This window comes from Orycteropus afer, unplaced genomic scaffold (assembly GCF_000298275.1).
Source record: "Orycteropus afer afer isolate SDZICR_OR568_19922 unplaced genomic scaffold, OryAfe1.0 scaffold00061, whole genome shotgun sequence".
NCBI lineage: Eukaryota > Metazoa > Chordata > Mammalia > Tubulidentata > Orycteropodidae > Orycteropus > Orycteropus afer.
In genome coordinates this window covers 442820-458187 of record NW_006921648.1, presented here as the reverse complement: position 1 = coordinate 458187, position 15368 = coordinate 442820, and the positions used below count along the sequence as shown (strand labels likewise).

Here is a 15368-nt window from a genome sequence, read left to right as displayed (position 1 = left end):
TGCACACATGTGCACACACGTACCCGCTGCTGAACGGTACAGAGTGCTCAGTGCACCACGAGTGCCACTCCCGTAAAGAACATGCATGTACACACGTGTACACACACATACCCACTGCTGAACAGTACAGTGGAGTGCTCAGTGCATCACACGTGTCACCCCAGTGAGCACTTGCACACACGGCAGTGAAGCCGAAACCACCCACCTCCACTGACAGGCCTTTCCGACGGCCTATGCACGCCCCGTTCGTGCGCTGGAAGACGGGCTGCTGCCAAGACGCCAGCCCCACGGTGCCCTGCAGCTCCGTCACGGCACGCTCCCGATCCCACACAGGCCGACTCTTTCCAGGAACTTGACGAGCTGGTTCCGGAGTTTACACGTAAAAGCAAACGGTGGAGAGGAGACGAGACTTGAACGGGGTGCAGACCGCTGCACCGGATGGCGGGGCTGAGGAGCGGCTCCAGTAGCTGGGGTGGCAGCAGTGCGGGCTGGACGCTGGCCGGGCCCTCACGGAGCCTGCGCTCATGATGCAGGAGAAGACGGGCCACCACGGGAAATGACCGCAGGAACCGAAAGCAGCTGCCGCTGGGCGGATGCCGTCAACCGCCCGTGTCAGAGCAGAGCCGTGCTGGGGGCAGGCTCCCACGGCGGACCTTTCAGATCACAGCCTCCCCCCCAAGGTGCCTCGGGGTGGACTGGATGAGCTCGACTTCTGGTGAACGACTGAGCATGTTAACTGCTGGTGTCACCCAAGGCCTCCTGGGGAAACGACAGTTCTTTTAATAAATGGTGCCGAGGCCATCGATACCCATGTAGAAGAAAGACTGAACTCGACCCCTGCCTCGCCTCACACACGTGGAAGTTAAAGCCCAGTGGGTGCAAATAACATTGGGACAAACAAAATGCAAGTTTTAGAAGGTATGTTTAGAACCCACGTGCCAAGAGAGTACACACGCAGGAACCAGTCTGACCGAGCAGGTTACAATGCCCTGGTTTTTTGTTTGGCATCTTCCCCTCTTTCTAGTTGGTATTTGAGGCTCCAAGTTCAATAGGTAACATCTTCAGGGACTGTGTGGATCAATTTTGTTCTCTCCTCTGACACCAGCGGCCACATGGCATTTGTTCCTCTGACCCTGACTGCCTGGAGCTGGGTCACAATTCACGAGATAAAGGACACAGACCTCTAGATGCCAGGCCCAAGTGTGGGGTCCCCCTGACAGACACCCTCACTTCTGACCTGCTGGCTCCCACTAGTCCCTGGGGTTTGATAATCCACAGACTCAGGAAGGCACTGCACATAGGATTACAGCTTCACCACAGCAAGGAGACAAAAGCCAGACCCCGGTAATGGAGTGGATTCCGACCCACAGCGCCCCTAGAGGACAGAGTGGAACTGCCCACAGCGTCTCCAAGGCTGTCAATCTTTATGAATTGCATAACAATCATAGCAACCCTTTCTTGGGTTTCAGAGGCAGTATCACTACGGAAGTAGATTGCCCAACCTTCCTTCTGAGGAGTGGCTGGTGGGTTTGAACCACCAGCCTTCTGGTTAGCAGTCAAGTGCCTTAGACACTACTCCACCAGAGCTCTCTGATTCTGACCCACAGCGCCCCTAGAGGACAGAGTGGAACTGCCCACAGGTTTTCCCAGGCTGTCATCGTTACTGAAGCCCACTGCCTCACTTTTCTCCCACAGAGCAGCTGAGGGGCTCGAACTACCTGCCTTTTGGTTAGCAGTCGAGTGCTTTACCACGGCACCACTAGAGCTCCTGGAAAGGAGTAAACAGTTGCTGAAGTACACGCAGAACTGCTGGACTGGGGTGTCTTTGGCTGTGTCTATTCTCAACCAGAGAAGAAGTGCAACTACGTTAAACGGAAACCTATGGAGCAGTTCCACTCTGACACACTGGGGCCGCTGCGTATCGGGGAAAAGATAAAGTTACAAATAGAGACACACATTGGGAAAGGACCACGAGGGTCCCCAGCACAGAGCTTCCACGTCCCAAAGCGGGTCACTCCTCCCACCCCTGCATGTCGGTGCCGGTCACCAGCCAGGAGGCTTCCATGCCCACGAGCCTCATCGGGCCCCTGTGCAGGCCTCCCCCTCCTGCCCAGCTGGTCTCACCTGGGGTCTTTCCAGCCTGAGTAGCCCTTCCCCGAGTCCCCTCACGACCATAAAGCCTCGGTGTGGTCTGGAGGCCTCAACAGACACACAGCTGCCGGGAACTCCAGGGTCCAGAGGTTCTGGAGCCAGAGACAAACCCAGGTTCTTTGCGTGGTTCACGTTAGATCCCATAGGACACCTCAGGAGATGACACGAACACTGGGACCCTCGTCAAAGTTGGGGAGAGAAAGACAAGGCCAACTTCAGCGTAGGAGCAGCTGTCTGCAACACACCTGGCAGGGCTGCGTCCAGGGCAGTCTTTTAAAAATCCTACAAATCAGCCAGAGAACCCCACAGAGAGGCAGGGAGGAGACCTGAACTCACTCAACGTGGAGCAAGGGTGCACGGCCGACGGGCTCTGATCAGCGGCCAGGCGCTAATGAAAGCCACCACCTACTCCACCTGGGAAAGGTGGGCAGACGTGTGCTGGCAAGGACAGGGTGCCTGGCACCTCCCAGCCGGGAGTCTGTGAGCCGCCCGCTAAGTTCCCTTCGAGGTGCACGGCTCAGGCTGGCGGAGGCCGGCAGGTCCCAGCAGCGCCCCAACACGTAGTCCCCCAGGTGGGTGTGACCCAGAGCGGACACATGGTGTCCTGCCTGCATGGCTGCAGGGACCGCACGGCACGGTGTCCCACACGAGCAGGGACCCCGCAGCATGATGTCACCAGCTGCGGGGACCTCCTGGCACGGCGTCACACACGGGCCCAGCGCCTCCCATGAGATGCATGTTGTGAGGACCGGGAGGCAGAAACTGGAACAGAGTCCTGGGTGGCCCACGCGGTGGCTGGGGGCAGGGCTGGGAGGGCCCCACGGCAGGGGGCTGTGCAGGGGCGGGAGGCGGCTTCCGCTGCAGGAGCCCACTGTTGTGTCCTGAGGAACCCCTGCCCCCGGCCGCCCCGAGGCAGCGGCCTCCCGCTGGCCCCGGCCCTGCTGAGTGAGCACTTTGCTGGGTAAACTCGGCGCCGGCCTCCTGGGGTGGACTTTCTCCCCGGATCTATAATTTCTCAGAAGAGACCCCACAGAACGAGCGGGGGAGCGACACCTCCGTAAAGGGGGAGACAGGACCGCCGGCCGTGCTGCCGCGGGGGAGAGGACCCCCCCGCCCCGCACAATGGCCCCAGGTGGGCAGGGTCCTCTGGGGGCCGGGCAGGGGAGGATCGGTGGAGGAGGGGCGCCCGAGGGTCAGGCCTAGGAGGGGGAGGCGGTGACCGCAAAGAAGCCAGCTGCCGGGGAGGCTGCCTTCCTGTCCGCCCCGGGGCTGACCCCAGCTGCACGGGGCCAGGAGAACGGGGTGGGGGGACGGGCAGCCGGCCTGCAGGAGCCTGGAGGACCGCACGGGGTGGGGGGCAGAGGCCGCTGGTGTGGAGCCAAGGGCGTGGACAGCAATCAGCGCTGGCTGGCAGCTCGGGGTTCCTAGAAGGGGGGGGGGAGGCCTGGCCAGACGGCAGCTGACCCTGAGGTCACAGAGAAGCCAAGGCATGGCCACCCTGGGGCAGGCCGGGGGTGGAGACCAGGTGGCTGATGCCACCCGCTGTTAGGAAATTGTGGGTGGGGGGAGGCGGTGGTCAGTGCAGGGCAGCTCTGCGGGCGGGCTAGGGAGCACGGGTACCCTCATAATGCGAAGCTGTCTGCTGGCTGGGGTGCAGGCCCCCAGAGACCCTGACTTCAGCCTGGGGCCGCCCCTCCTAGAGCCCGTTCCTGTCGGGAACAGCAGCCCCTCAAGGCTGCCCTAGAGGTCCCGTCCTCTCTCCTCGGCCCAGCCGTGCAGGGGGATGGGGACGGGGATGGGACGGATCCACGTGCCCCAAGAGCCACACCATGGCCACATCCGACAGGAGGCAGCTTTGGGCAGATACAGACCCCAGCTGCCCACACCTGGGCCGCGGGCAGACGCTGGCCACCCGGCACGAGGGGGTTAAGGGCCCGGGCAGCAGCTGGCTGGCGGTCAGGGCGCTGGCTGCGTGGTGCGTTGCGTTCAGAAAGCAGGAGCAGCCGGCCCCAGCAGACGCGCTGCCCGCTGGACTCGCCGCTATGGCCCTGAGCAGAGGTGAGCCCTGCCCCTCCAGCCGCTTCAGCGGGAGGTGGCCCGTGACCAGAGCCCCCAGAGGAGGGCGAGGCCAGGGGCAGCCCGGGAGCCTGGTGGGAGGGCTGCTAGGGTCCCAGCAGCTCCCTTGGCCCCTGGCCTCGTCCACAGGCCCCTCGGTGCCGGCTCCCACAGTGAACACACTGGCCACTGACTGAGGGGGGAGGCACCCAGAACGGCCTGGAAATTTTCTCTTGAAGAACTGGCCCTGGACACCCTGGGGAGTGACGCCTGCCTGCCTGTGGCACGAGTCACCTCCATGGCCACTGGGTTTCCCCTTCCCCCGAGGGCCCAGGAATGCAGTCAGGGAGGCCAGGTGAGGTGGGTCGGGTTCCATGCCCCAGGCGGGATGACCCTGCAGGAGTGGGGGCGAGGCTGGCTCAGAGAAGGGCAGTGAGGCCCACTACTCAGCTGCTCTGGGACCAAGCAGCAGCCCGACAGGCCAGCCTGGGACTCACCACGGGCACCGTCCTGGTGCTACCCTGAGCTTCGAGGCCGCGAGGCGAGGCCGGCCCCACACCTGGCACAGGATGTGGGGGCTGCTGCTGGCCAGGTCAGGAGGGTGCCCTCTTTATGCTGAACCTTTGTCTGATCTGGCAAGCTGACGTCCTGGGTCCCGTCTACTCCTCAGCCCCATGAGCAAGAGTCCCTGGTCCGGGCCGTGTACACAGGGCAGTGCCTGGCTGAGTGTCCCCTATGTCCCTGGGGCCCAGCCAGACGGAGGGACTCAACTCACCGTCCAGGCTGCAGAGTGATACCTCACCCTGGGCTGTTCTAGAACGTTCCAGCAATAGCCACACGTCCGAGTGGCAGCCACACCTAGACGGAGTGCCCGTCTTGGGGGACACGGCCAGTCACAGGGATGGCATAACCGTCATGGTGCTCACTCAGGCCTGGCGTGTTGCCGAGCTAAAGCCAGAAAAGCCTGGCCCGTTTTCTCTGTAGCACAAAGGGGTCGTGCCTGCTGTGTCTGCGGCCCAGGCACTCAGTGTGCCATCTGCAGGGGCACGCGTCTCAGCTTGCACTGCAGCCAGGGGTCAGCAGCTCCCCTCCTGGTACTGCATGTTGCAGCCCTGGTGAGGGCTGGGGCAGGGATGGCCGTGTTGTGCTGCCCAGGCCAGCACGGGCAGCGGGGCCACAGCTCCAGGCCTGTCTCCCTACCAGGGCTCCCGCGCTGCTTCCTGACTGTGGCTGAGAGGGGCCGGGCCAGGCCTGGGAAGGTCCATGGTCCGACTCTGCCTTCTTGCAGGAGGCCTGGCCCCAGTGCTGCTGGTGTGCTGGGTGGTGATCACCTGTGGTGGCCCGGGAGGCGTGGAGGTCGTGGAACCGGGGGACGCCGAGAGCTCGCGGTGCCCGGCCGTGTGCACCTGCAGCTATGATGAGTACACGGATGAGCTCAGCGTCTTCTGTAGCGCCCGGAACCTCACGCAGCTGCCGGCCGGCATCCCCGAGGACGCCAGGGCCCTGTGGCTGGACTGTAACAACCTGACCAGCATCCCGGCGGCCGCCTTCCAGAACCTGTCAAGCTTAGACTTCCTTAACCTGCAGGGCAGCCGGCTGAGCAGCCTGGAGCCGCGTGCGCTCCTGGGCCTGGGCGCGCTCTACCACCTGCACCTGGAGCAGAACCAGCTACGCAGCCTGGCGGCCGGCACCTTCGCACACACGCCGGGCCTGGCCGCCCTCAGCCTGCACCACAACCAGCTGAGCAGGCTGGACGAGGACCTGTTCGTCGGCCTGCCGCACCTCTGGGCCCTCAACCTCGGCTGGAACAGCCTGGCCGTGCTGCCCGACGCCACCTTCCGTGGTCTGGCCGGCCTGCGTGAGCTAGTGCTGGCTGGCAACCGCCTAAGCTACCTGCAGCCGCCGCTCTTCTGCGGCCTGGGTGAGCTGCAGGAGCTGGACGTGAGCCGCAACGCGCTGCGTGGCGTCAAGGCTGGGGTCTTCGTCCAACTGCCCAAGCTGCAGAAGCTGTACGCGCAGCATAACCTCATCGCCAGTGTGGCGCCCGGCGCCTTCTTGGGCCTGCGCGCCCTGCGCTGGCTGGACCTGTCGCACAACCGGGTGGGCGGCCTCTTCGCGGAGACCTTCCCGGGCCTGCTAGGTCTGCGTGTGCTGCGTCTCTCGCACAACGCGCTCACGGGCCTGCGGCCGCGCGCCTTCAAGGACCTGCACTTCCTGGAGGAACTGCGGCTCAGCCACAACCGCATCCGGCAGGTGGCCGAGCGTGCCTTCGAGGGCCTGGGCCGGCTGGAGGTGCTCACGCTGGACCACAACCAGCTGCAGGAGCTGCGGCCTGGCGCCTTCCAGGGGCTCAGCAGCGTGGCCGTCATGAACCTCTCGGGCAACTGCCTGCAGAAGCTGCCGGAGCAGGTCTTCCGTGACCTGGGCCGCCTGCACAGTCTGCACCTGGAGGGCAGCTGCCTGGGCCGCGTGTGCGCGCTCACCTTCGCGGGCCTGACGGGCCTGCGCCGTCTCTTCCTCCGGGACAACGGCATCGAGGCCATTGACGAGCAGAGCCTGCAGGGGCTGCCCGAGCTGCTGGAGCTGGACCTCACTGCCAACCGCCTGGCGCACCTGCCCCGCCAGCTCTTCCGCGGCCTCGGCAAGCTGGAGTACCTGCTGCTGGCCCGCAACCGGCTGGCGGAGCTTGCGCCAGACACACTGCGGCCGCTGCAGCGCATCTTCTGGCTGGACCTGGCGCACAACCGCCTGGAGGCCCTGGCCGACGGCCTCCTGGCGCCACTGGGGCAGCTCCGCTACCTGGGCCTGGGCAACAACTCGCTGCGCGCCTTCACGCCGCAGCCCCCCGGCCTCGAGCGTCTGTGGCTCGCGGACAACCCCTGGGACTGCGGCTGTGCCCTGCGGGCGCTCCGGGCCTTTGCCCTGCAAAACCCCCGCGCCGTGCCACGTGCCGTGCAGGCCGCCCCTGAGGGTGATGACCGCCAGGCCCCCGTGTACACCTACAACAACATCACCTGTGTGGCGCCACCCGCCGTGGCCGGCCTAGATCTGCGCGACCTCGATGAAGCCCACTTTGCACAGTGCTGACGGCCCCTTGGCGGGGCTGGCACGGAGCAGACAGGCCTGGGGGCTCTGCTGGCCATCGCCCGCCGTGCGGGCACTGGCCGGCCTGCCCCAGAGTCAGGGCAGAGCAGCCACGTGTCCCCACACCCCTGGGGCTGTCATCAATTAAAGTCATCTGACCAACACTGCACGTAACCCCCAGAATGACACTCAGGGGACCAGGGGACCAGGGGACCAGAAGCCTGGGTGTGCTGTGGTCACCTCCCCAAACTTGGGTGTTGCTAGGGGTTCTGCCCTCTTCCTGTACTTCCTGCCCCACGCACTGGCATCTCCCCCGGTCCCGGGAAGCGGAAGTGAGCTGATGGGCCTGGGCCCAGAGCTGTCTGCTCCCCAGGTCCCACGTCTGGCACAAGGCCAAGCATCCAGGTGGGGGGCCGAGCACTACCCAGTGAGCCCCCCAAAGCTGCAGCTGAGCCCTCTTCCGTCTTCCTCCTCTCTGACCCCCAGCCTCATCCAGACCTCACATAGGTGCCCCTCGTCTTCCCACCATGTCCCGTGTTCCCCGGGCCACACCCACCCCTTCCCCTGGAGACACAGCACCTGCCCCCGCCCTGCTCACCAGACTGTCCTCATCAGACAAAGGTGCAAAAGAGCCTCCAGCCCCCATCCTCACGGAGGATGACCCCCAGTTCACCAAGGCCCTCTGGGTGTCACCCTCGCACCTTGGTGCCTGGGTCCCCTTGGTGTCCCCACTTGCAGGTTTCTATGACACCACTACGTCACCCCCAAGTGCCCACCGTGCTCAGCTCAAGTGTGCTTCCACTCTGGGCTCACAGGACCCAGGGGTCCACAGGCAGAGATGCAGATGCAGGGGGAGGGTGGGACACAAGCATCGGACGTCACACACATAGACGCAGATGCCTGTTTAATGGTGGTTCTGCAGAGCACAGGACGGCCTGGGCTTTACGAGCTCCTAGAGGTCCAGGGGTGGCAAGGCCAACGGCAGCTGCCCCCAGGCCCACGTCCCGTGGGGGTGCAGAGGCCGGGGCAGCCAGTCCGTCACCTCCCTGAGGCCTGCACGGGCCACACCTCTGGAAGCAGTGCCACCGGGACACTGCTGTCCCCGCCCTCACCCGTGAGGACAGGTGAGGTCTCTGAACACAGCCCAGTGGTGCCAGCCCCTCCAGGTGCTGAAGGCAGACGGCCCTCAGCGGCACGGGGAGACATGCGAGCAGCGGGTGTTCAGTCAGGGCCGCGCGCCTGCGCCCAGTCCAGGACCTTCCGGGCGATGGCGGTGAGCGCGGGGAGGGCTGGGCTCCCAGAGAGCTCCTGGACGAAGTCCTGGCCCCCCTCCAGGCTCCTTGCCAGCTGGGGGTCCAGGGGCACAGAGCCTGCAGCGACAAGGAGGCAGGGCAGGGTGAGCAGGAACAGGGCCGGGGGTCTACACCACCTGTCGGTGAGATGCCGCCACCTGGCGCTCTGCTGGGCTTCCCCCCCAGACACAGTCCTCCCACTGGCCAACCCAACACCTCAGACTCATGGCCACTAGCCCCACGTCTGGCCACAGCAGATCCTTGAGTTCCTGCCCCCGTTATCTTAGGGTCCCTGGCAGGCCGGTTCAGCACATCGCCTGTAACACTCACCTAGGAAGGGGACCCCGGCGTGCCTGGCCAGCTCCTCCCCGCCTCCCGTGGAAAAGAGGTTGGTGCACTCCTGGTCACAGGGACGGGTCTGTGAGCGTAGCCCCTCAAAGTCCCCATGCCCACCCGTGGGCCGAGCAGCTCACCGTGCAGTGTGGACAGACAAACCCGCTCATGTTCTCCACGACCCCGATCACGCGCAGCCCCGTCTTCCGGCAGAAGGTCAGCTCCCGCCGCACGTCCCCCACCGACACTGCCTGGGGGCGGGAGAGCGGCTGGCAGGAGGAGCCCACAACTACCCTGCAGGGCGGGCTGCCCGTCGGAAGCGTGGGGCTCGCTCACCTGGGGCGTGGTGACCAGGATGGCCCCCAGGGGCTGGTAGGGGCGCAGGGCCTCCACAGCCGAAAGGTGCTCATCCGACGTCCCCGGGGGCGTGTCCACCACCAGGAAGTCCAGCTCCCCCCACGCCACGTCTGACACAAACTGCTTTATCAGTGCTGTGGAGACCGCCCAGAACCCCAGGGGCTCAGGAGGGGCTCGCCCAGAGGCGTTCCTGCTTCCTGCCGTGGCCGGGGCCCAGAGCACAGGCGTAGTCCCCGCTCCTGCCCCACCAGACGTGGGACCGCCCGAGCAGCCCAGCCCAGGCAGCAGGCCCTGCAGGGGGGACTGTGGTTGGACTGGCCCTCGGCTGCCTCCTGACACCCCACGGCCGACCGGCCGGGCGGGGGGGAGGCGGGGAGGCGGCAGGTTTGCTGCTGTGTGACGGTCCAGAGACCCCTGAGTGCCCTCCCCCAGGAGGGCCCCACCGCTGCAGAGCAGAGCCAGGGCGCTGCCCTGAGGAGCCCCTCGACGCCCTGTGATGGCTGGCGCGAGACTGAGCCCAGTTACCGTTTTTCTTGGGGCCCCTCCACACCACAGCCTCGTCGGGCTTCTCGAGCAGGAAGCCCACGGACATGATGGCCAGGCTCTGCCCCTGGTCCACGAAGACCGGCACCCAGCCGCTGTCGCACTGGTGCACCGCACAGCCCTGTGCGCGGAGCATCCGTGGCACGCTGGGCCCGCAGAGGTCCACGTCCAGGATACCCACCTGCAGGGGGCAGCCCCCGCCAGTGAGGCTCAAGCTGGAGGTGGGCGGGGCAGGCGCGTGGGGCGGGGCAGGCGCGAGGGGCGGGGCAGGCGCGAGGGGTGGGGCAGGCCCCGGGGGCCGGTGCTCACCTTCTTGCCCTCGCGGTGCAGGGCCAGGGCCAGCTCGGTGGTGACTGTGCTCTTGCCAACGCCCCCTTTCCCCGAGAGTACAAGGACGATGTGCCGGACGCCAGCCAGGTTCCCAGGCTCTTGTCCGAACGAGAGATGAGGTCAGGGCTCCAACACATCCACCACCCATAACCGTACCCCAGGGCTCACGGCGCACTCCCACCTCTGAGGCTCTGGCCCCCGTGAACGCCTGGCTGGGGAGGGGCTGACGCCTCTCTGTGGAGCACGTACGAGAACCCGCGTGTGTCTGTGTGCTCACACGGGAGGATGAGACCCTCATGGCGCTAGCTCCCTCTAATTCCAATGGGAAACAGACAGAGACGGGCAAAGCCAACCTCCTCCAGCCACGAGGTGCACCTGTGCCGGGAGGCTCTGGCTCCCACCCCACACCCAGGGCCCAGGTGCGAGGAGTCTGGGCCTGCGCCCCTCCCACCTCCTGCTCAGTGTAGAAGCAGACCCGGAGATAAACGTGGGGCACAGGCTGGGGCGGGGATGCCAGCCCCCGAGGCCCAGGCCAGTGTCCTGTGTGTGCCCACCAGGCACCACCAACACTCGCTGGCTGAGTCCACACTCCCGTGCAGGGGGCAGCCTCAGGACACAGCAGCGGGTCATGCCCCACACAGGCCCCCCAAAACCTCTCCTGTCTGTGCCCTGCTCCTTTGGGTCTAATGAACCCAAATACCAAGAACTGAATTATAAATGGGCACAAACACAACATGGCCGCCTGTGTTCTCACCAGGCGTTCTGTGGCCACCTCCCGGCCCTGTGTCGCGTCCTCAGAGAGTGGTTGGGGGAGACACCTCCCCGAGGTAAGTACAGGGCCTGGCCCTCCTGGGAGGACCACCTCATACACTTTCCCAAAGATGCGGCTGTGACCTCATCTCACTCAGGTGACGACACACCTCTGACGTCGCCAGCAGCGATTTCTACCACTGACACTCAGGTTAGCAAGCACGGGGGGGGGGGGGCACCGGGCAGCGCTGCAGGGTCACTTCCCACTGGGAGCCTGGGCTCCGGAAACGCCAGATGCAATCTGCTTGGCTGGTGACTACCTGTGCCGCCCGGCAAAGGGCTCCACCTGGGATCGGGGCTCTGACCCGCCGGGAAGGGAGGGCGCTGATGCTGGCAAATTAGGCACCTGGGCCGGGCCAGGTGCTGCGGGGCACGGGGTGCTGCCCCGAGTCCCCAGACGTCAACGTGCGCAAGGCCGTGACCAACGCCGCGAGACGGAGCTCACGGGGCAGAGGAGCAAGGCATCTCCCGAGGAGCGAAGCCCCTCTGCCGCGACACGCGCCGGTAGGCTTCATGCAGCGCCGCCAAGTCTGGATCCCCGTGCACAGCCGGCCCGTGCGAAGCGCGCGCTTCTCCTTAGGGAAGAGCTTCCGGGAAGCCCGAGCAGCTGACGCCGTCGGCGGCGTCTCGGGCTGCACCCTAACCTCAGACTGCGGGACCTTCCCCGGGTCAAACAGCAGCAGCGGCGGCCGCCTGCCGGCGTATTAGGCCGTGCACGGTCGGGGCCCTCGTTGCCGCGGCTTTCTGTTTTTTTTTTTTCTCCGCTCTTCGTGTCCACACAGGTGGTCACGGGACTCACGCGCACCTCCACTGCTGGCAACGCCCGGCCACTGCCCCGCAGCAGCTCCGGCGTCTCCTCTTTTGGCTCCAGGACGGCGGCTGTCCCGGAGCCTTCATCTCCCACACCACGCCGTGTAAGCGGCACACCGACCGCACCACACGTCACGGCCCGTCCCGGGAAAAGGCAAGGCTGCCTTCCCCCACCCTGCTCCAACTGTCGCACCGGCGACAGCCCCTGCGTCCCGCACACCTACCAGCCTCCGCCTCCATCGCACCGCCGCCTCCAGAAGAGCTCCCGCCTCCTAGCTGGAGCGAAGGGGCCACGGGCCACTGGGTAGCGCGAGGTCGTCGCCTGGCTCCTCTTTATAGGTCCAGTTTCGCTTCCCTTAACCAATCAGACTGCCCAAGCTGTGCCCGCGAGTTCCGGCGCCGGGTGACGTAGCGGAAATAGGCTCACTTCCTTGTCAACGACCCAACGCGATCAGCACCCAATGGGCGCGTAGGCCTTCTTTCTGCCGGATTCCGACGTGGCCAATGGAGACGTCGGATCGCTACTGACGTGTCTTGAAGCCTGTCGGCAGGACGCTTGCCCCGCTAGTTCCGCCCCCTCCCCAGGCCGAAGCCTGAGCAGGCGCCTGCCTCTGGTAGCTGGGCCAATGCGGAGCGGGCTGGGATTGTTTACGTCTCGTTGGGAGCGGAAAGTAGGTCACGGCGGGCGGGGAGAGCGGCGGCGGCGGCGGAGCAGCTCCAGGTGAGCGCAGCGGCGCGACCCAGTCCGTCTCGGCGCCGCGGACCTGGCGGGCGGGCGGGCGAGCCCAATCTTTGTTCCCCTAGCGGCCCCAGCTCCCAGCCCGCCCCGCGCTTTGTCCGCGGTGCCCGGGCGGGGATCCGCCCCGGAGGGCCGGTCGGCGGGCAGGCCGCCCTCCCTCGGAGCTCCTCGTCCGTCGTCAGGGCCCCGGAGGGCGCCTCGGCGCTCGGCGGACTGCCTCCAGATAGGGAGCCCACCTCCGCCGCGATTTTTGGGCGACTTCCGGAAACAGCGCCCCCAAACTGACATCACTACGAGCCCAGGAGCGCTGGGAAATACCAGCCCTGCCTTCGGCGACCCTCCCACGAAGGGATCAGGGAGTGTGTTGCCCAGACTTGGCTGCGGGTGGCAAGCTCCCGGGGTCATTCATTCAGCCTGGGTCACGTGCTCGCCGTGTGTTACAAACGTAGCGAGTAAGCCTCGGGGGCCGATCGTCACCGCTCCGGGGATGGCTGGAGCCTGGGCGGTGCAGGCCGGATGGAGTAGGCCCCTTACTAGGAAGCGGCGCCCTGCAAGCTAGGGACAGACCCTGCGCCGAGGCCGATCATTCGGCTGACAGGGTCCCAGCGGGCCTTCAGACCATCACGGAAGGCCACTGCCCCATGCTGGGTGTAAGTGATCGCTGAGGCCTGAGTAGGGCCGGGCGTGAGTAGAGCCAAGGGCAGGGAGGGATCACAGCTGGTGACTGAACCAGGCCATGGTGGCTGCAAACCTGAGAACTCAGTGGGCTGTGCAATGGTGCATTTTCACTCCAAAGACAAAGGCAGAGCCGAAGGGATGGTACGGTCTGTCATCCCAGAGCCAGTGGGGCTGTGTGTGAGGAGCGGAGGGGAGGGCCGGCCGATGGGTCCACGGTCCAGGGGCGGTGCTGGGTTGGGGTGGAGGTACAGGACGTGGAAACGGGGTGGCGTGGGCAGCGCCCGGAGATGCCTGGTGAGGGGAAGGAAGAGGTGTCAGGGATGACGGCCCGGGTTGTGGAACGAGGAACTGGGCGATTCAGTGCCCAGCTGGACCCTGGAGGAGGAACCAGTCAAGGCTGGAGATGCCCGAGGTACCGAGCGGGCGACAGATCCGGGGCAGGTGAGGCTGAGTGGGGAGATGGGCCGAGACGTGTGGTGGAGAGTCCTGGACGTGTGGACAGCTTTGCATACCATCTACCTGGGCTTTATTGAGGTGCTCAGGTACTGGAGTGAGGTATGGGCTTGTGCGCAGTTCAGAGTCCTGGCCGTGGCCTGTGTGTGGGCCTGTGGGCATAGCCCGCTGGAGCTTGTGCAGGTGTGTAGGGGCTGCTGGGAGGCAGTCTGGAATCCCGGGGGTCCTCCTTGCCCAGAGCCCGTGTGATTTCTTCCAGGTCTTTGCCATGGCGAGGCGGCCCCGGAGCAGCCGGGCGTGGCATTTTGTCCTGAGTGCGGCCCGTCGAGATGCTGATGCTCGGGCCGTGGCTCTGGCGGGCACCACTAACTGGGGCTATGACTCTGATGGGCAGGTAGGTCCCCATGGGGAGGGGGCATCACTGGATGGAGGTGGGGAGGAACCTGAGGCGGGGGGCTGGTGAGGCCCTGGGGCCACGGTCTGGGCTCACTCTACCTGCCAAGGCTCTTTCACCCAGTGAAGGGCTCCTGAGGTCAGGCCCCAGCACCCATGCCAGGCTCTCCACAGTCCTTTTCCTTCCTCTGAAGACCACACAGTGTGGAGCGAGGCTGTGGGGGCCTCTCCGGCCATTCTGTCCAACAAAAGCTTTCCAATTTCACCTGACTGGTTCCCGAAGGGGCTGGCGGTGCCTGGGTGCACGGCTTTCTGGGCCTGTTCCTGGGTTGCACCAGCACGTGCACTACACAGCGTTTGTGTGTGAAGAACCCGGACTCCTGTCGGTCCCCTGCCCCAGGAGCCCCTCACTGCGGGAACGGGGGCTCCGGGAGACATTTGTTTCTGGGGTCAGGGTGTCCGGCCTTGCCTGGGGCAGGATGCGCAGCAGGGTGAGTTGGGCTTCAGTGAAGCCAGGAGAGGGGTGGGGGTCCACAAGGCGTGGGGGTCTCAGTGGGTTGCCTGCAGGGCTGGCCTTGGGTGGCTGGTGTCTGGGCACAGCTGCCCTGGGCTGGGAGGGGCGGGCTCCTCTCCTCCGGCCAGTGCCCTGTCCGGGAGGCCATCTGTACCCCCCGCCCCCGCTCTGTGGGTCCTAGAGCCATCCTCGTCTCCTGAGGGCACAGCTGACTCAGCACTGTGGGATGCAGGATATGACTGCCATGACGCACACATGCTACCTGGCCGGTCACCTAAAGGGCCTCAGGTGCCTGGGGGTGTGTCCTCTGGGATGAATGGCATGTGCCCGCCCCCTTCCTGGCTCCTAGGGACACAGGCCTCACTCAGCCCAGGTTGGAGTGGCTCGGGGCTGCATGCTTTGCCATGGAGGGACCGTGTCCTGTTCTAAAACTGCCTCTCCACCCAGACCGGCCAGCCTGGCTCCCTGTGGCTTGGCTGTTCCTTCTCCTCTGTGGTTCTGTCTTTCCATCTGTCAGTCCGTGACTGGCTTGAGATGCAGCCGATGCCCGTGTCCACTCGGCTCAGCTGTCGGCTCTGTTGGTTTAGAGGCTGCGTGTGGCCTCGTGCTGGGCCTAAAGGGTGATGGGAAAGAGAGGGGCCAGGCTTCTCCTGGGCGGGGACAGATGACACAAGAGCCCCAGGGACACGAGAAGGAAGCTGGGAGCCGTGGGCCAGGGGCCTTGTGGGGCTGGGACAGGCACTGGGTGCAGGTAGCTGATGTGGCCTGGGGGCCCGTGGACAATTCCATGGGCTTGGCTCTCCTCTGAGGCAGCCTGATGGTGGCT

General features: G+C 65.5%; 2 protein-coding genes across 2 annotated transcripts; one reads left to right on the top strand and one right to left on the bottom strand.

The window, feature by feature from the left end:
• Positions 1 to 3980: 3980 nt before the first annotated feature.
• On the top strand, positions 3981 to 7293 carry IGFALS (insulin like growth factor binding protein acid labile subunit). Its single transcript, XM_007939653.1, has 2 exons — positions 3981 to 4209; positions 5495 to 7293. The coding sequence occupies exons 1-2, from the start codon at positions 3981 to 3983 to the stop codon at positions 7291 to 7293; spliced, it is 2028 nt and encodes a 675-aa protein (XP_007937844.1).
• Positions 7294 to 8511: 1218 nt separating this feature from the next.
• LOC103195995 (cytosolic Fe-S cluster assembly factor NUBP2) lies at positions 8512 to 12005 on the bottom strand. The gene is made up of 7 exons (XM_007939652.1): positions 11990 to 12005; positions 10125 to 10243; positions 9798 to 9996; positions 9252 to 9406; positions 9056 to 9166; positions 8913 to 8982; positions 8512 to 8660 (listed from the first exon to the last, which is right to left on the bottom strand). The coding sequence occupies exons 1-7, from the start codon at positions 12003 to 12005 to the stop codon at positions 8512 to 8514; spliced, it is 819 nt and encodes a 272-aa protein (XP_007937843.1).
• Between the last annotated feature and the right edge of the window lie 3363 nt (positions 12006 to 15368).